A 20535-nucleotide genomic window follows, 5' to 3' on the forward strand; every position below is an offset into this window, starting at 1 on the left:
CCTCCCCTCTCTTCCCCTCCTCCACCCGTCCCCGTGAACTGCGTCTCCATCAGGTGGGAAAGACTGGCTCCTATTTACAGTTCCTCAGGATCCTCTTCCGCATGCTCATCCGGCTCCTGGAGGTGGACGTGTACGACGAGGAGGAGATCAACCGCGGTGAGTCCTGGCCCCGGGTGCCCGCGAGGGAACAGAAGCAGGCGTCCTGGGGTCTGCTTTGCTTTCTGGGCCTGACAGCACCTCAGCCGCAGTCAGTGTAGGCGGAGGAGCGTGTGCCCGGCGGGAGTCCCAGGAAAGAGTCCCAGGGGGCCGCTTTTAGCTCCCTGAGGTCAGGGGCAGGGGAGGGTCCCCTTGGCCTCCCTCGCCCCACCATGCGCAGCAAGATGCCCGGCAGAGGCGTTTCATAAAGGCCTGGGAGGTAGAGTAGTTGCCTCCATGGTTAAACCCCTGTAAAATCAGACCTGTATTGTTGAGCTGCCCGAAGGCGTGTTTGCACTCTGGATACCAACGCCTTGCCCGTGGGCCAAAGCCTGTGTCCCGTGGTGACCACACGGGACGACTGTGAAGAGCTGTGCAACTGAACAGGCCCCACAGACGGAGCCCCTTCTGCCCCTGGGCTGGGGGAGAGGGATGGGATGCCGGGCTGCAGCACAAGCGAGCCTCCTTTTCTGCTCTCTCAGCCCTTTCCCCTCTTCCCTCCCGCCGGAGAGCAGCCTCAGAGCTGTGGCTCCACCTCTCGGAACCACGTGACTGTGCCGGAGGGGGGCTGTGGGGAGGCAGTGGAGCGGCTGGGGTGCAGGTTCTCAGGCCCCTCCAGGATGAGTCCAGGATAGGGGAAGCCCTCATCGGTGTCTCCCCTGGAGATCTCTCCTCACCTGTTTTTCTAAATGTAGTTGGACCTATTCTGGGACAAGCCGAAAAGACCAGAGCAGAGCAAGAATGGGGAGAAGTGACTTTATTTAATCGCTGTATTATGGCTTCAGCCCCATTTCTGTTCCTCAGCCAGTTCCCGTCCATGGTTGTAGATACATGCACGCACACACCCAGCCTCAACTTCCCACCCAGGCCTGCTTGCGCCCCCCGCTGGACTGCTACCAGATCCCCAGAGCCACCACCAGAGCCCTGCCAGGCTGGCCACAAAACATCCCCAACCACCCCGGAAGGGGGCTCAGACCAGAGAGGCAAAGCAGGGCTATCCCCGCCCTGTCATTCCTGCCAGCTTTCCTGCCAGGCTCCTTGGCACCACAAGAGAGCGAAGCTTTTTATTTTATCTTCAGATCATGCTGCGGTGACCTTGGATCTTCCTCTGTGTGGCTGAGATGTGAATCTCTGGCAGCCCGTTGCACAGAAGCTGGCCTTTGTAGCTGTTGGCTTGGCTTCCTCCTCCTCCCCCATCTGGGTAGGCAGGTTCACACAGTGCTCCGGCAGGTGCAGCGGCACCTTTCATAAACACCAGCATACGCCTGAAACATTAAATAAAATGCAAGTTTCAGCTCAGCGATATAAACAGTCTGTGTTTAAAAGGTGATAGCTGTATGTCCAGCCTTCAAGCTCTTTAAAATGTATTTCCTCCTTCCTCCCATTGAAAGTTGTCTTGTTACTTTTTGATCAAATTTTATCATAAACACTATTTATTGGACCCTCCCTCTGTGCCTGCCGCTGTCTTGGCACTTTAAATATGAGAGGACTTCAAACTGTGGAGTAAATGGAATTGTTGCAAATCTTGAAATCCATGCCTAGCTTTTTGATGATGTGCATTTTCCATGAACTTGCTGAAGACCCCTTGAATGCCGCGTCTAGTGCGCACTGACGGGGCCACTGCCCCGTGTGAAGCAGTAAGGGGCAGGGCTGTGACTACTGGCTGTCGACCCTGACTGCTTACTGGAACACCTTGAGGAGCTCTTAGCAACACAGCTGACACCTGGGTAGGCAGCGAGGTTCTGCATTCACTGCTCTGGGCTGTGACCTGGGTGTGGGGGTTACAAGCCTCCCAGGTGACTCCACTGTGCAGCAGGCACCAGGAATCTTGCTCAGTGCATCCCAGAATCTCTTTGGTGGCCATTATTTGAAACTCCTACAGCTAAAAACTCCTTAAGGATTTAGATCGTCCAAAGTTAAACAAGCTTTAAAGGAAATGTGGGGTGGGTGGGGGTCTGATCCGGGTCAGCGGGAATGGAGGAACAACGTGCCTCCCAGAGCAGTCTGAAGGAGCAGCCCGGGCCCTTCCTGCCCTGGGAGTGGGGGGCTCACTTTTCAGAAATGCCTTTCTCCATCCGGCAGGGGCTTTGCTTCCAAAAGCCCTTCTCCCAGGGAGTGCGAGGGAGGGAGGGCGACCTGCCCGCCCTGCGCACTTTCCTCTTGTCCTAGACCACAGCGAGAGCAGCGGAGCCGGCCAGGCGGAGGGAGAGCCCTGGCCCGACCTCGAGAGCTTCAGTAAGATGTCCTTTGACGTCAGTGTGCACGATCCCAAGTACAGCTTGATGAGCCTGGTGTACACCGAGAAGCTGGCGGGGGTCAAACGAGGTCAGCGCAAGCCGAGCCCAGCTCGCAGCCTCTCAAGGGTGGACGGGAGGCAGGGTCGGGGAGGGGCAGTGCCATGGCACAGAGGAGCCTAAATTCTCCTGGTTTTCACTCCCACATGTGGATATCATCTTTTAATTTTCATACTTCCCTTCTTTGGGCATAAATTATATAATCCTTGGAAAAGAGGGAGTGGGGGAGCTTTCCTTCCCAGGCATGGGGCTTTTCCCTTGTATCATGGGATGGATTTTTGCCTTTTTATATGCAGAAGTAATCAAAGAAGCCAAGGTTGAGGAGCCCAGGAAACGAGAGACTGTGTCCATGATGCTGACCAAGTACGCAGCCTACAACACCTTTCACCACTGTGAGCAGTGCCACCAGTACATGGACTTCGCCGCCGCCTCGCAGGTGCAGACCCTGTTACCCAACAGGGATTTGAGATGTCTGTAGGTGGGGTGTGCGCATGAGATGAAAAACAAAAGCCCTATTTCAGGCCGTGGGTAAAGGATCGCTGACTTAGGAGGAGCCACTGAGGGGTGGGGAGAATGCATGAGCGATGATTCCATGAAACACAGCTTCTTGGGGTTGCAGGGAGAGAAGCAGCTTAGTTTCAGCACTGAGTTATTTCACTGTAAGAGTTACATGTGTCATGTTTAGGTCAGAAAGTAGCCGTTTTTCTGAAAAAGTGGGCACTGTAGTGTATTTGCTAAATGGGGTCCCCCTCCGTTTGGGTTGCTGTCTGAAATGGCGTGATTATCTGACACGCACAGGGCGGGCCCTCGGAGCTGTGGTTCTCACGAGTGTGCTGATTTACACCGACCTAGTCACCTTCTCACTGCAGCCAGGGATGGTTGTGACCATGCGAGCTGACGTTTGTTCTGGGCCGTGAGAACTGAGCGGCAGGGACATAGAATATGAAATCAGCGCCCTATCGTACCTGGCTGCTTGGGGTCAGGGCATCGTTAGGCACACAAGATAGGAAAGGCAGCAAACGGTAATAGTCCCAGAGCCTCCCTGAGGGCTGCGTTCCACGTTGCTTTCCCCCAGCTCTGCACACCGAGGATTCCCCCGAACCTGCTTCTGCTCCTGGGGCCCAGGTCCTTACCTTGGCCCTTCTGTCATCCTGGAATTCAAATGGGTACTAGAAGCGATACACTGAGAAACTGGACTGAGTAACTGCCCTTCTAATCCAAATTACCTGTTTATCCCATTTCTTTTCTTGATGTTCTTGGACATGTTTGGGATACTCTGAAATCACCTCACAGTGCTTCCCCGAACGCAGAAGACCCATAGTCCTCTGGTCATAAATCACAGGTTTTTAGAAAACTTTATTAAAAACCTTCAGTTTCTGCATGATCCTAGCGCTAAGTAGTATATCACCACATTTTTGTGGTGGGGTAAACTAGAACTCTTAATGTTATCCTTCTGTTGGGCCAAATGCTGCCCGTATCTACAGCATGTGAAGAGCTGTTATGTAATTACTCATGGAGACGGGTTACTGAGCATGTGTTAGTTCCCAGCAACTTTAGAAATAGGTTAGATTTATATTTGGCTTCAGTGAGTCAAATGGTCTCTTCCCCGAACCCAGAGTTCTGGGCCAAGTGACTGTTCAAACCTCTTCAGCTCCCACTGTAGCCAGGAAACATAGAGCCACGGGGATGTTTTAATGATGTCAGTCCTAATATTTTATTTAGACAGTTGATTATTCATTTGACCTGGCCCACAAAGAGACATGAGAACCTTTGGTAACGTGTGCAAAACAGGACATCCAACAGGTGTGGCTGACCTCTGCCTAGGATGGCACAGTAAGGCTTTGAGGATGAGGACTGCAGGGACAGTTCCAAACCCCTTGCCCTTCACCCACGGAGAGGCTTTGTAGGGGAAGAGACTCGGCTCTCATGCGCCTGTGCAGTAGTGAGCTGTCTGCCTTCCTAACCCTTAACATGATGGCGCTCACAGCCGACTGATCTGGTGGCCTGAGTCCTCATTTGCCTGTCTTGGTAACAGCCTGGAGGAGCGGCCTGGCACTTGGCAACCCTGAGCTTACGTTCCCTCCCTCCCATTTCTTCTTTGCAAATGTAGATGTCGGACTCCACCCTTCATGCCTTCACGTTCTCTTCCTCGATGCTGGGAGAAGAGGTTCAGCTCTATTTCATCATTCCCAAATCCAAAGAGAGCCATTTTGTCTTCAGCAAGCAGGGCAAACATCTGGAGAGCATGCGGCTGCCCCTGGTTTCAGATAAGGTGGGTGAGGGTGTCTGGACACGGGGGTTACCAAGCCGGCGCTAGATCAGGCTCTCTGAGCTGCTCACATCTAAGCGTTTTGCTTTCCGTTGTTGATCTCTTGTTCCCCTTTCAGCAGAATCTGAATGCGGTCAAGAGCCCTATCTTCACGCCTTCCAGTGGTCGCCACGAGCACGGCCTCCTAAACCTTTTCCACGCCATGGAGGGCATCAGCCACCTCCACCTGCTGGTGGTCAAAGAATATGAGATGCCGCTGTACCGCAAGTACTGGCCCAACCACATCATGCTGGTGCTTCCCGGCATGTTCAATAATGCAGGCGTGGGTAAGGGGCCCCCTGGGCTGGGCACAAGGGCTGAGAAGAGAAACTGAGCTCCCTGCCCCTGGCATGGCATTTGCAGATTGTTCTGCCTCTGGAAAGTGTCCTGCCCTCCTAACCAAAGGGCTGTTTTGTTTTGTTTTGTTTTTGTTTTTGTTTTTGTTTTGGACTGAGCACCCTGGAGCAGGAACAGAATAGTGACAAGAGCTGGCAGAGAGAGAGGGAAGTTGGTGGTTCTCCTTGCCCCGGAATGGACTGCACTGATTCTCATCCAAAGAGCACATGGCAGGTTCTGAGTTGCCATCCCACAGGGGAGCTGGAAGCATCCTGACTGCCTGTGAGGCAGCAGAAGTGCCTGGAAGATCTCTGTCCTGTTCTTCCCTGTGGGGTTTAAGAGCAGTGGGCTGTTTTCTCAAACGTGGTGGTTGAGTGGCTGTCAGAGCTGTGGGAGGTGCTGCAGGTGTCTAGAACTCCCTCATTTGCCTTAGCCAGGAGGCCGCTAACCACAGCCCATGGCTTACAGCTGCCCTCTCCGGGGACTTCTTGCACTCACTCTAGTCCTCAATGGGTTTTCCCACCAGCTTCAATGGCCAACCCAGTGCCACGTCTCAAAAGGGCTGAGGATCAAGAGCTGCTAATTCCCACTTAAAAGGGAAGAAATAACATCCAACCTGGAGCTGAAATGCACAGTAGATCAGAAGGTTTATATATTTTTTTGAGAGGCAGAGAAAGCTGTCATCCATTGGTTCACTTCCCCAAGCCCCCAATGGCCAGGTCAGGAGCAGCCAGAGCCAGAGCCAGAGCCAGGAGCTGGGAACTTACTCTGTAGCATCAGGAAGCTGGAGTCGGGAGCCAGAGCTAGCGATCAGACCTAGCACTCCAATGTGGAACACAGGCACCCTAACCCCTAGGCCAACTGCCTGCCCCTAGTAATGTCCTGGACCCTACAAGCTCCTCCTCTCAAGGATCCCCTCCATCTCCCTCTCCTCCCTTTCCACGTAGCTTCTGCTTCACCTTGTGCCTGTCTGTCTTTACCTCTTCTCTAGGTTTCTTCATTTCTTACTCCTTTTTTTAAAAAAAAAATATTTTTTTTATTTGAAAGGCATAGTTACAGAGAGATAGAAAGAGGGACAGAGAGATCTTCCATCCGCTGGTTCACTGCCCACATGGCCACAATGGCCAGGGCTGGGCCAGGTGGAAGCCAGGAGCTTCATCCAGGTCTCCCACATAGATACAGGGACCCAAGCACTTGGGCCATCTTCTGCTGCTTTCCCAGGCACATTAGCAGGGAGCTGAATTGGAAGTGGAGCAGCCAAAACTTGAACTGGTGCCTGCATGGGATGCTGGTGCTGTAAGCGATGTCTTTACCTGCTGTATCAAAACACAACACCTCCCCTTCTTTTGTAATATTTACTTGTTTATTTGAAGGTAGAGTTCTAGAGAAAGAGGGAGAGACAGAGATCTTCATCTGCTGGTTGACTCCCCAAATGGCCACAACAGCCAGGGCTGGGCCAGGCTGAAGCTCCAGGTCTCCCATGTGGGTGCAGGAGACAAGTCACCTGGGCCATCTTCTGTTGCTTTCCCAGGCACATTAGCAGGGAGCTGGATTGGAAGTGAAGCAGCTAGGACTCAAACCAGTGCCCATATGGGATGCCAGCACTGCAGGCGGTGGCTTTACCCGCTATGCCACAGCGCTGGCCCCTCTTATTCTCCTTTCTATCCCTTTTTAGTCCTTAAACTTTAATAACCTAAATATGGAATTAAAATAGTGTCAGAAACTGCTTTATTGTTTTGAATGCAATTTTTGTTTCCATGTTTGTAACTTATGTCACATGAATCAAGGCTATTGTCTACTTCTGGTTCTTTATCCTCCCCAGAACCATTTATCCCCAAACTAACTGCAGTCTTTTATTCTATTTGAACATAATCTTCAAATTACTTCTTTGTGTCTGACTGACCATTGGGAGAAAAAGTCTTAACCCAGATCAAAATTTCTTTATTGCCAGTTTTGCTAATTTTTGCAATGATTTGGGAAGCAACTGAAATAAATTTTTTATTAAAAACACAAAATTAGGAGCCGGCACTGTGTTGTAGTGGGTAAAGCCACTGTCTGCAACGCCAGCATCCCATATGGGCACTGGTTTGAGTACTGGCTGGTCTACTTCCGATCCAGCTCTCTGTCTGGGAAAGCAGCAGAAGATGGCCCAAGTCCTTGGGCCTCTGCACCTGCATGGGAGACCTGGAAGAAGCTCCTGGCTTCAGGCCTCAGATTGGCCCAGCTCTGGCTGATGTGGCCATCTGGGGGGTGAACCAGTGGATGGAAAATTTCTCTCTCTCTCTCTGCCTCTGCCTTTCAAATACATAAATATTTTTTTAAAGCATAAAATTTACCATGTTAACTATTTCTGTATAGTTCAGTAGTGTTAAGTGCCCTACATAGTGCTGTGAAAGAGACCTCCAGAGCTGTTTTCTTCTTTCAAAAGCAAAAGTGTACCCACCAACACCTCCTCATCTCTCCCTCCCAGCCCCTGGCAACCGCCATTCAGCTTTCTCTTAAGTACCTCAGATTAGTGGAGTCCTAAATCGGTATTTGTCCTGTGACTAAATTCATTTATCCTAAAGTCCTTAAGGTTAAGCATGTATCTGAATTTCCTCTTCAGGCTGTATACACCACATCTTGTGTACCCATTCTGCCAGTGGACACTTTGGCTGCTCCCATCTTTGGGCTGTTGTGACTAGTGCTTCTGTGAACACAGATTATACAAGTATCTCTTAGATACTCTTCAATATTAGTATATACCCAAGTAGAATTCCTATACTATATGGTAATTCTTTTGAAAATAATTGTACCATACTTTTTTCAAAAGTGGCTGTACTGTCTTACATTCCCACCAGTGCACAGGGGTTCCAATTTCTCTACATCCCCGCCCATGCTGTGGTCTTACATTGTGACCTCTAATGAGTAATGTTGAGCGTCTTTTTGTGTTTATTGGCCATCGATGTATCTTCTTCAGAGAAGTATCTTCATAATCCGTTGCCCATTTTTCATTTGGGTCATTTTATTGTTGCTCAATTATAGTAGTTCTTCAAATATTCTGGATATTAAGTCCATCAGATACATTCTTTGTAATTATTTTCTCCCATTCCGTGGATTGCCTTTTCACCATTGAAAATCCTTTGATGCACAAGTTTTTTTTATTTTGATGAAGTTCACTTTGTTTTTCCTTTTGTTGTCTGTTTTTAGTATATCACACAGGAGCTGATTGCCAAATTCAGTGTCATGAAGTCTTCCTCTAAGTTGTCTTCTAGATAGCTTCTCGCTCTAGCTTTGCTTTTAGACCTTTGGTTCATTTCGATTTACTTCTTTTTTTTTTTTTTTTTTTTTTTGACAGGCAGAGTGGATAGTGAGAGAGAGAGACAGAGAGGAAGGTCTTCCTTTTTGCCGTTGGTTCACCCTCCAATGGCCGCTGCAGACAGCGCATCTCGCTGATCCGAAGCCAGGAGCTTCTCCTGGTCTCCCTTGCAGGTGCAGGGCCCAAGCACTTGGGCCATCCTCCACTGCCTTCCCGGGCCACAGCAGAGAGCTGGCCTGGAAGAGGTGCAACCGGGATAGAGTCCGGTGCCCCAACCGGGACTAGAACCCGGTGTGCCAGCGCCGCAAGGCGGAGGATTAGCCTGTTAAGCCACGGCGCTGGCCTCGATTTACTTCTTATACAAGACATAAGGCAAGGGTCTGACTTGATTCTTCTGAATGTTTTCTCAACACCGTTTGTTCAAGAGACCATCCTTCCCCTACTGAATGGCACTGGCATCTTTTTCAAGATCATTTGGTTTTTAGTTGTATGTGAGGGTTTACTTCTGGCCTCTACATGACTATCTTTATGCTACCATTCCACTTCTTTGATTATAAAAACCTTTGTGTAAGTTTTTTTTTTTAAGGTTTATTTTTATTTTGTTCAAAAGGCAGAGTAAGGGAAAGGGAAGAAGGGAAAAAGAGAAAGATCAATTGATCTTCCATCCATTGGTTTACTCTCCAAATGGGTACAACGACCCAGAAGCCAGAAGCCTGGAACTCCATCTGAGCCTCCAACATGGGTGGCAGGGGCCCAGGCCCAAGCACTTGGATCATCTTCCACTGCTTTCCCAGGCACATTAACAGGGAGCTGCATGGAAGTGAAGCAGCCAGGACTCAAATGGGTGTTCACATGGGATACTGGCATTGCAGGTAGTAGCTCAATCCACTGCACAACAAAGCTAGACTCTGCTTTAAGTTTTGAAATCAAAAGTATTACTTAAGTTCAAGTCTTTTTTTAAAGGTTTTTTTTTTTTTTAATTTAAAAGGCAAACTGACAGAGGGGCAGAAGCAAAGGAAGACTGATCTTCCATATACTAGCTCACTCCTACAACAGCCAGGGTTAGAATATGCTGAAGCCAGAAGCAGGAATCCCATATTGGGTCCTATGTGGGTGAAGGGAATTCAACTACTTGGTACATTCACCAGCAGCTCAGTCAAAAGCATGGAGTGGCCTGGACTCCAGTGTGGGGTGCAGGCATCCCACACGGCTGTACTACAATGTGGGGTGCAGGCGTCCCACACGGCTGTACTATAATGTGGGGTGCAGGCGTCCCACATGGCTGTACTACAATGCCTGTCCCTCATTTTTTTAAAGATTGTTTTGACTGTTTAGTCACCTGAGGTTCTCTACAAATTTAAGCATAGATTTTTCTATTTCTTCAAAAATGTCAATTTTTTTTTTTTTGACAGGCAGAGTGGACAGTGAGAGAGAGAGACAGAAAGGTCTTCCTTTGCTGTTGGTTCACCCCCCCACACACACAATGGCTGCTGCGCCAGGTGCACTGTGCTGATCAGAAGCCGGGAGCCAGGTGCTTCTCCTGGTCTCCCATGCGGGTGCAGGGCCCAAGGACTTGGGCCATCCTCCACTGCACTCCCTGGCCACAACAGAGAGGTGGCCTGAGGGGCAACCGGGACAGAATCTGGCACCCCAACCAGGACTAGAACCCGGGGTGCCAGCGCCACAGGCGGAGGATTAGCCTATTGAGCCGCGGCGCTGGCCCCAAAAATGTCAGAGATTTTGATAGGGATTAAATAATATTGATCACCTTGGTTAGTACTGACAGCTAACAATACAGTATTCTTAGAACACAGGATGTCTGTCCACTTACTGGTGTTTAATTTCTGTTAGCAATGTTTTGTAATTTCCACTGTGTGTAATTATTTTGCCTTGTTGGTGGTTTTTTTATTTATAGTATTTTTATGCTATCCTAAATGAAACTGTTTTACATTGCACATTGTTGGTGTGTAGAAATGCAATTGTTTTTTGGTGATTTGGATCTGCAGCTTTGCTGAAATCATTTATCCTAACTTTGTGAAATTTTTTGAGTTTTCTGCCCATGTTGTCTGGAAACAGGGATAATTTTACTTTTCCTTTCCAACTTGAATACATTTTTTTCTTTCCTAGTTGCTCTGGTGTGGACTTCTGATGCTATGTTAAATAGAAATAGTAGAGGTGGAATTCCTTAAATGGTTCCTGACCTTAGAGGGAAACCTTTCAGTTTTTTACCGCCACAATCATATTAGCTGAGGACTTTTCATACATGGCCCTTACTGTGTTGAGAGTGCCAACATGTTCCTGTTCTTGGAAGGCAGATTTTCCTAAATCCCAGTATTTCCTTTTGATCTATTAATTTTGAGTATCCCCCATAGACTTAATAACTTTGTTTGCTTCATTTCTTTAAAAAAAGTTTACTTATGTGAAAAGCAGAGACAGATCAATCTTTCATCTGCTGTTTCATTCTCCCAATGCCCCACAACAGCTGGGGGAACCAGGCTGAAGCCAGGAGCCAGGAGCTCCATCTGGGTCTTCCACGTGGGAGGCAGGGACTTAAATACTTGAGCTATTGCCTGCTACCTCCAAGATGCAATAGCAAGAAGTTGAATCAGAAGCAAAGTAGCTGGGACCCAAACCAGCCCCCCAATATGGGAGGAAGGTATCCCAAGCAGCAGCTTAACCCTCTGCACCACAATGCCTGCCCCCTGCTTTGTTTAATTATTTATACTTTCATTTCATTTTATTTTTTAAAAAAGATTTATTTATTTATTTGAAAGAGTTACAAGGAGACCAAGATCTTCCATCTGCTGGTTCACTCCCCAGATGGTCGCAACTGCCAGCACTGAGCTGGGCTGAAGGCAGGAGCCAGGAGCTTCTTCCAGGTCTCCCAGAAGTATAGCAGGGGCCTGAACACCAGGCCGTTAGCAGGGAGCTGGACCGAAGTGGAACAGCCAGGACACACAAACTGGCGCCCATATGGGATGCTGGCTTAGGGTGGCACATTCGTAAAACTTGGCTAATTCCTAATGATCATCATATAAGAATCGCTAACTTTGAGTCCTTTTGGGTGCTAGGCTCAATCCCAAGTACCACACAGCCACCCTGAGCCAAGGCACAGTGCAGTTAGCTTGTTGTGGGCCACACAGCTAGAAAATAGTGGCATCAGCCCACATGCAGCCAGTGTGGCTGCAGTCCACTCTCTCTCTCATGCTACCATACCGTTTGGCTTCTGGCCTAGGGTGCCGGTTTTGAGAATGCATTTCAGACAATACTAACTTCCTGAAGGTCTCTGCAGCAGGGCACATCAGGAGTGGCTCCCCCTTCAGCACAGCCTGGCCCCTCCCTAGTGCAGGACATGTGAGAGGCACTTGATATATACAGTACCTTTGTCCCATCGGGGAAACTAAGTTCTCCCAGTCCTCACGGGCGTGCCGTTCATGCATCAGCTGCGTTGTGAGGACCACTCTGGTTTCTGGCCCTTCACCGCCTGCTGAAGTGAATCTCTGCTGATGGGCTCTGGGAAGCCACATCTCACACTGACTTCCGGTGCCTCCGTTCACACTGGTTTGAGAACCACTGTTCGAAATGTTTGGTTGGGCCCTACCCACATGGTTGCCATGGGAACAGGCAGGGCTGTGGAGCCTGGGAGCTGTGGGTGAGGCTCCGTCCCAGCCCGAGGGAAGGGTGTGTAGCTTGTTGTGCTGCCTTCCAGGTGCCGCCAGGTTCCTCATTAAGGAGCTGTCCTATCACAACCTAGAGCTGGAGAGGAACCGCCTGGAGGAGCTGGGAGTGAAGCGCCAGTGCGTCTGGCCCTTCATCGTGGTGATGGATGACTCGTGCGTCCTGTGGAACATTCACAGTGTTCAGGAGCAGACCAGGTAGTGACACTTCCCAGTGCTGGCTGCAGGTGCCCATGGAGATAGGACAACTTCACAGAGCAACATGATTAGCCAGGATTTTTTTTATTATTATTTCTATTTAGTAAATATAAATTTCCAAAATACAGTTTATGGATTACAACGGCTTCCCTCCCCCAATAATTTCCCTCCCACTCGCCCCCCTCCCATCTCCCGCTCCCTCTCCCATTCCATTCACATCAAGATTTTCAATTCTCTTTATATGCAGAAGATAGATTTAGTATATATTAAGTAAAGATTACATCAGTTAGTCCAAGTGATCAATCTCAGTTCACAATTGATCACACTGATAGGTCTAAGAGTCAAAGGGATCACACAAACAAGACTAACTCATAGAATCAATACTAACTCATAGAATCAAAAAGGGAGAGAATGATCCATCATGGGAAGCGGGATACACAGCAGACTCATAGAATAGCAGATGTCCTAAATAGCACTCTGGCCTCAGAATCAGCCCTTAAGGCATTCGGCTCTGGCTGAAGAGCCCATGAGAGTATTTTAGGCATGGAAAGCCAAGACACTCTGGAAAAAAAAAAAAAAAGACCTAAATGAAAAATCTCTGTTAGTGAGATCCCAGTGCAAAGAATGGGGCCATCAAAGAAGGAAGTACCTTTCTCCGAAGGGAGGAGAGAACTTCCACTTTGACTATGACCCTGTCGGAATAAGATTGAAGTCAGCGAACTCAAAAGGCTTCCATAGCCTTGGCAACTCATGACTAGAGCCTAGGGAGATTACTGACGCCATAAACAAGAGTGTCAAATTGTTAAGTCAGCAACAGGAGTCACTGTGTACTTACTTCTCAGGTGGGATCTGTCCTTAATATGTTGTCCAATGTGAAGTAATGCTATAACTAGCACTGAAACAGTATTTTACACTGTGTTTCTGTGTGGGTGCTAACTGATGCAATCTTTACTTAGCCAGGATTTTTGTAGGGATTTAGGTGTTTTTTTTTTTGTTTTTTTTTTTTTGTTTTTTTTTTAAACTTAGCTATTCAGTGTGCCTTTAAATCCCTGGACCATTTCTGCACCATAGTATTGGCCAGCCGTAAGTCTGCTGTGGCACTATGATTTCTTTAAAAGATGGCTAGCATCTGACTTAGGAGACCTGGTTTTTAGCCCCAGTTTTGCTTCTCAGCTATCTGGGTGGACACGGAACGTCATTCTACGTCTCAGTTCTACCACTTGTGAGATTATGGCTGGACTCAGACCAGTGTTCTCCTGCTGCACTGCCTTCCTAGGCTGTCACAGTACTGATGCAGAGTGGGCTGGGGGTTCCTGAGTAGCAGGGGATGCTAAACATTGAAGCATCCTACACCAGAAAGCCCCCCAAGTTCAGCAGCCCCACTGAGACACTGTGCCAGGTGATCTTTAGGTCCCTGCCAGCTCACATATTTTGATTTGAAACCAGTGATGCTTTCAACTATTCTTATTATGCAGAACCAGGAAATACACTTCCGTGTTTCTAACCTCCACTACCTCTTCAATATTCATTTGAAATATGAACTCCTTTCTTTCTCTAACTAGGATAAGCCCCACCCCATAAAGGCGAGGCTTAAGTTAATAGTGATAGTGCAGGAACACTGCACTTGACATTCTTTTTCATTCCAGGCTAACTCAAAGAAAAGCATCTCGTATCTTCTATAGCATAGCTAGTATACAGCAGGGTTGGCCCTTCATAAATGGTTCTTTCTTCCGCAGTCTCTAGCAACTTCTTATATCAATGAACTTTGTATTTCCTAGCCAGCCCATGGAAGCGGGAATTTCCAGTAAGAACGTGTCCTTAAAGAGTGTCTTGCAGCACATTGAAGCCACCCCAAAGATCGTCCACTACGCAATCTTGGGCATACAGAAGTGGAGCAGCAAGCTGACGTCCCAGAGCCTAAAGGCCCCCTTCTCTAGGTGCCACGTGCATGATTTCATCCTCCTCAACATAGACCTGACGCAGAACGTGCAGTATGACTTCAACAGGTAGGGCGGGCCTCATACATGTGGGGAGCCCTGATGGCTGCTGGTCGCCTTGGCCCCTCTGCAGCCTCTATAGTAGTTTTACTGCTCTGTAGTAGTTTTATGTGTCGTTGAGAAGCTAAGAAACTCCTCCATGGAGCAAGGGGAGAGGGAATCGCAAGCCCCACGTTGTGCCCCTTCACCACCCTCCCATTGGCCCTAGGCCCCTGGTGAAAGGGGCTACAGTGCGAGATGCTTAGAAAGCACATCTGGCTTTCAGGGAACTCGGTCAAGCTGTCACGGATCAGTGTGTGGCCCCACAAACATGAAGACTAAATTCTCATTCACCTCTTAGAACTCGGCAGGCCACCCCTCCCCCCAAATGTTAGACTGAGAGATCTGGATCCTGCAGGAAAAACGCAGCAAGTGGAAATGAGCAGGCTAGCCCCCACCTTGCTTCCTGGGTGTGCTTGTTCCTGAAAAATCCCCAAGGACCCAGGTAGTCCTTTGGGTCGCCCCTAGAATTGTGGCAATTAGAATAACTGCTACTTTCACTTCTCTTTTACATCTGGCCAATGTTTCATCATGTTCATGGCTAGCATTTTTTTTTTTTAATTTTTTTCTTTAAACACAAAACCCTGTATGTATCTGAGACAAAAATCATCTCAGGTCCTCCTTCCTTGAACAACTTAGGATCCTGACAGGTCAGTGCTGGGTGGGCCAGTTCCTAGCGGGTGCAGCTGCTCTAGGCCCTCTCCTGACCTCTGCTGCACAGTTCGCGTGCGGTCGGGGCTGAGATGTGACACAGTCAGAAGAAAAAACCCATCCCTTGGTTACATGTAGGTACTTCTGTGAAGATGTGGACTTCAACCTGAGGACAAACAGTAGTGGCCTGCTCATCTGCCGCTTTAATAACTTCAGTCTCATGAAGAAGCATGTCCAGGTTGGCGGGCAACGGGACTTCATCATTAAACCAAAGATCATGGTGAGTTTGCAAGCTTGAGCCCACTTTTGAAAACAAGCAGTGATTGCGTAAAAATGCCTCGGTTATTAGACACTGGCATTAGGCACTCTCCACGTGACGTGAAAGCGAATTAACACAGGGGAGTTCCTATTGTCAGACTGGAAGTTTCATTTCTGTTCCTGAGGACCTAGCCAGAGCCGAACAGTAAGTTGCTAATTCAGTGAGATCACGTTTTATATTTAAGCGTCAACACTTCCATCAGAGCTTTCGTTTCAAAATGGTAAACGTTCCATTTTTATACTCTTTATATAATACGTGAAAGGTTTGGTTATTTTAGCAGACTCTTTATTTTTAATTTTTTTAAGATTAATTTATTTGAAAGGCAGAGAGGGAGAGGGAGAGGAGGAGGGAGAGGTCTTCCATCAGCTGGTTCATTCCCCAAATTGTCACAACAGCTGGGGCTGGGCCAGTTTGGAGCCAGGAGCCAGAAGCTTCTTCCAGGAGCAAATTGGTGCCCCTACTGGATGCAGGCACTGTAGAAAGCAGCTTAACCTGCTATGTCGCAGCATGGGCCCCTTTAGCAGACCTTTTTAAATGGCTAATAATACAGAGTAAAACCTGTGCAGAGAATTCCACCTCCCTCGCCCTTCTGAATAGATTATGAATTTATCATTTGGCTGGAGCTCTGAGTCTCTTTGCTTTTTTGTTTCAGATGAGACAGATTTTTTTTAGATTGATTGATTTATTTGAGAGGCAGAGTTACAGAGGGACAGAGAGGTCTTCTATCCACTAATTCACTCTCCAGATGGCCGCAAAGGCTGGAGCTGGGCTGAAACAAAGCCAGGAGCCAGGAGCTTCTTCCGGGTGCAGGGGCGCAAGGACTTGGGCCATCTTCTATTGCTTTCCCAGGCCATTAGTAGGGAGCTAGATCGGAAGTGGAGCAGCCAGGACTTGAACTGGCATCTTTATCAGATGCCGGCACTGTAGGTGGAAACCTAACCCATGCCAGCCCCGAGACGAGACAGGGTTTAACCCACTCACACCAGCAGTATCATAAGCAACTTCCTGTAGGGCCTTACACTATTATTTGTTAAATACAGTAAAATTTTTTTTTTTAAAGCCTACTTTCCACTCTCCTGGCCCTGTGTTATTTTTGCTAAATCCTTATTGTAATATCCCCAAAGAGAGGGGGGTAAAAAATCTTGACCCCAAAATGACAGATACTTGAAATGAACCTGTCCCTGCGCTGCTGTTCTTACAGTAGAACCCTCTTAGCCACCACTTCACTTTCCACACTGTCACCTGTGTCCAAAAACACGAGTATTCGTCATGACACTGATTACAGACCACAGTAACATAACTCTTAGGACAACACCTTGCTCTTATTATTTCTACTTCATAATTAGCTGTTAATCTCTTCTTGTGCCTATTTTGTAATTAAATCAATATACATTGGGATTAGTACTACCCATGGTTCAGGGAGCCACTTGGAGTCTTGGAACACATCCTCTGTGCAGAAGGGGGGATGGCTATGATTCAGTCCAGTGTTTTCTTGGGCCTTTCGTTCAATGACGGACGTGTTTCCCATGATCGTCTTGGCTCATTCTAGGTGTCGGAGAGCCTAGCACCCATCTTGCCCCTTCAGTACGTCTGTGCTCCCGACAGTGAACACACGCTGCTGGCAGCCCCCGCGCAGTTTCTCCTGGAGAAGTTCCTTCAGCACGCGTCCTATAAACTCTTCCCCAAAGCCATCCGTAACTTCAAGAGTCCCGTGCTGGCCATCGACTGCTACCTTAACATCGGACATGAGGTGAGGTGCTCGTGGTGCGCGTGGGCGTACGGCTAGTACTGCGCTTTCCCCATCCAGCCACTTCTAGACCAGCCATTTTGGGCTCTGTTGTTTTGTCATTCAAATGGTGTCCAAAAGGAGCCTGGGACACACTTACCCCAGGGCTCACACAGGCTGTGACGGCACGTGTCCCTGCCCAGACCTGCAGCGCCTCTACAAAAGGAGCCCACGGGCATTCCCAGCTCAGCTCAGAGGTCAGCTCCTGAGAGGCCGCCCCTGATGACCTGGGGCAGAAAAGCAGCTGCTTGCTCCGACTTGTCTTACCACGCACCAGACCACGCAGGAATTATCCAGACTGTCACAGGCCACGGCTGTGGACCACTGAGGAACTCAACGGTTACTGAATAAACACGTCCTACTAGAGATCTTTATAGCTGCCATTTCTCAACCTCACCTCTGAGGTCTTATGTTAACAATTTTAGTGTTTGTTTGGTTATTTATTTTTTTGGGGGGACAGGCAGAGTGAGACAGTGAGAGAGACAGAGAGAAAGGTCTTCCTTCCATTGGTTCACCCCCCAAGTGGCCACTCTGGTGGCGCGCTGTGGCCGGCCAATCAGAAGCCAGGAGCCAGGTGCTTCCTCCTGGTCTCCCGTGCGGGAGCAGGGCCCAAGCACTTGGGCCATCCTCCACTGCCTTCCTGGGCCACAGCAGAGAGCTAGACTGGAAGAGGAGCAACCTGGACAGAATCCGGCACCCCAACCAGGACTAGAACCCAGGGTGCCGGCACCACAGGCGGAGGATTAGCCAAGTGAGCCGCGGCGCCGGCCCCAGTTTTTTCTTTAGTTGCCACTTGTACCTACCTCCAGGCTTCCTCCACTAAGCTTTCCCTTAGTATTCTTCTTAAAAGCAAGCAGTATTCTACTTCATTCATCCATGCAATATATCCTTGCAATGAGATTTTAAAAATAAGGAAGAGGTATAATGAAGGCACTTCAAAAAGCTCATGGAAAATGGAATAAAAATAAGTTTTAGTATAAAAAGTTTTAAAATCCATGCACAGTGTTTTCATAATGCACATTTTCCATGAATTTTTTTGATGGCTCCATATAAAACCACCTGTAACAGGAACATACCACCTGGGTGTACTACACTTCCTTCCAGGGTCTTTTCTTTGTATATATTGATGAACATATACTCTTAACATGGAAATATAACTGTTAAGTTTCCAAATTGAATACAGTGTAAACATTTTACATTGTCCTTTTAATGATGTTTCAACAGTCTACACTATGGGTTGGTCCATGAATTGTAGAATTTGGGAGGTACACGGAAGCTTAAAGCCAAGCAGATGCCATCCCTTTTATGTTATCCATGTAGGTTATGCACCTAACCCCAGCCTCCATTTCACCTACTCCAGAGTCCAGGGCTCTAAGCATTAAACAATATTTCACTATTACTGCTAACAGCATTTACTGAATACTTACAAAGTGGTTTATGTTAATTATTTAATCCACAAAATAGCCCTATGAAACAGGTACTTTTTCAGAAAACTGAAGGAAACTGCAGTTTCCTATGGCTACCAAATGGGAGAACTCACACAGACTGGCCCACACATGTGGCCATCCCCTCCCCCCTTTTAAAACTTATTTGAGAGGCACAGAGAGAATATGCTCTCATTTGCTGGTTTGCGCCCTAAATACCAGCAATAGCTGGGGCTGGGCCAAGTAAACCTGGCAGCCTGGACCTCGAGCTCTTACGCCGAGTGTCAAACTCAATGACTTGAGCCATTACTGCTGCCTCCCAGGGTCTGCAGTAGCAGGAAATCAGTGAGGAGCCAGAACTGAGACTCACACCCAGGTGCTCTGATCTGGACGCAAGAATCTTAATCCACACTTTTTAAAAAAAAAAAGTTTTTTATTAATATAAAGAGAACAGATATGCATTTCATAGGTACAGTTCTAAGATAATCATACTTCCCTCTCTCCCCATCCCTCTCTCAAACCTCCTCCTTAATTTTTGCAAAAACGTAATTTTTTAATTGGCATCTTAACCACTAACCCAAACTCCTGCTCCCCCATCATTCTCCCTCCCAACTATCTTATTCACGTCCCTGTAATTTTTGTAAAGTTATCTTCTATATTGGAAGCCATACAAAGCTAAAAGCTTTAATTCAAGTACTGTTTTACATTGATACAATTGAAAAGCATATCTAAATGAAAAGCTGACTGCAAATATAATTCTTTAATGTAAACCTATCTTTCTTAAATATGCCTTTTTGTGGAAAACTGATTTTTTATTTATTATATACTCTTAGATGGAAGGGTTTGTTGTTGTTTCTTAGTATCAATTTATCTAACCACAGTTCTTTATTAGTGAGAAATAAGCTTTAGAAACAGCTAAAGGGGCTTTAGAAATAAGCTCAAGTGGGTTAAGCCGCTGCCTGTGATACCTGCATCCTATGTGGGTGCTGGTTCGAGTCCTGACTGCTCTGCTTCCCTGCTAATGGCCTGGGAAGGCGACAGAAGATGGTCCAAGTGCTTAAGCCTCTGCCACCCACATTGGAGACCTGGGTAAAGGTCCAGTTCTCGACTTCGGCCTGGCTCAGCCCCAGCCTTGTGACCATTTGGGGCATGAACTAGTGGATGGCAGCTCGCTCTCTCTTGCTCTCAGTCTCACACTCTCACTGTGCCGTTCAAATAGTAAATCAAATTAAAAAAAAAAAAACACCTAAAGCTGGGCACACGAAGTAAGGGTACAAACCTCAGATAACCAGCCCACTTACATTAACACTAAGATACCTTCATCTCCCTGACCTTAGCCTGAAGTGAGGAGGAGGATCCTGCCTCTTCCAGCTAGGGTGCAGATGTCCCGCTGGCTCCCGCGGTGCTCAGCAATTCTGCTTGCTCATGCAGGTGGCCGTGTGCTACGTCAGCTCCAGACCCCACTCCAGCAACGTCAACTGTGAAGGGGTGTTTTTCAGTGGACTCCTCTTGTACCTCTGTGACTCTTTTGTAGGTGCTGATCTTCTTAAGAAATTTAAGTTTCTAAAAGGTAAGTCGTATTTAGAATCTTGTGAATGCTACCAGTTCCCACTGCACAAAATATAGAGGTAAAAGATATCTTTTTGAAAAGCATTAACATTGAGTTTTGCTGATAATTTGAATACCTTGATTTTAAACCAAGGCTACTGCTATCTGAAGTCCAGCTGAACAGCCAGATTTGTGACCATATTAAATAGGGTTCTGCCACTATAATCTAGCTTTATATCAGGTTAGTGAGTCCACCAGTACATGTACACATGGCTGGTACACACTCTAATAATTCAAATGTGCTGCCTGGGTCAGAAATCAATAGCAGTGTGTCTAACTGCATCCGCAGGTAGAAACTCCTATTTATTATTCTGGTACAGAAACTGATGTTGCTTTAGTAGGTATATGCCAGAGAAAGAGCTAATTTGCCTGATAACAAACTGCGTTATTAAGCTCCCGAAATCA

At 47.7% G+C, this 20535-nt stretch overlaps 2 protein-coding genes across 3 annotated transcripts in view; one reads left to right on the forward strand and one right to left on the reverse strand.

Annotated features, from left to right (window-relative positions):
• The window catches only part of GREB1L (GREB1 like retinoic acid receptor coactivator), a 278077-nt gene that overhangs the window by 256670 nt on the left and 872 nt on the right, over positions 1–20535 (forward strand). The window contains exons 25-34 of the mRNA XM_062201447.1: positions 54–156; positions 2365–2520; positions 2786–2925; positions 4600–4761; positions 4880–5084; positions 12141–12306; positions 14085–14312; positions 15132–15273; positions 16862–17062; positions 19954–20092. Coding sequence (XP_062057431.1) covers positions 54–156; positions 2365–2520; positions 2786–2925; positions 4600–4761; positions 4880–5084; positions 12141–12306; positions 14085–14312; positions 15132–15273; positions 16862–17062; positions 19954–20092 — 1642 coding nt within the window. The remainder of the gene's footprint in view (positions 1–53; positions 157–2364; positions 2521–2785; positions 2926–4599; positions 4762–4879; positions 5085–12140; positions 12307–14084; positions 14313–15131; positions 15274–16861; positions 17063–19953; positions 20093–20535) is intronic.
• Positions 1002–20535, reverse strand: part of ESCO1 (establishment of sister chromatid cohesion N-acetyltransferase 1) — a 96671-nt gene continuing 77137 nt past the window's right edge. Inside the window, exon 11 of one of the 2 annotated variants that reach the window (XM_062201445.1) lies at positions 1002–1460. In XM_062201445.1, coding sequence (XP_062057429.1) covers positions 1271–1460 — 190 coding nt within the window. In that variant the 3' untranslated portion in view covers positions 1002–1270. The remainder of the gene's footprint in view (positions 1461–20535) is intronic. The other variant, XM_062201443.1, reaches the window with a different exon arrangement.

This window comes from Lepus europaeus, chromosome 9 (assembly GCF_033115175.1).
Source record: "Lepus europaeus isolate LE1 chromosome 9, mLepTim1.pri, whole genome shotgun sequence".
NCBI classification, from domain to species: Eukaryota; Metazoa; Chordata; class Mammalia; order Lagomorpha; family Leporidae; genus Lepus; species Lepus europaeus.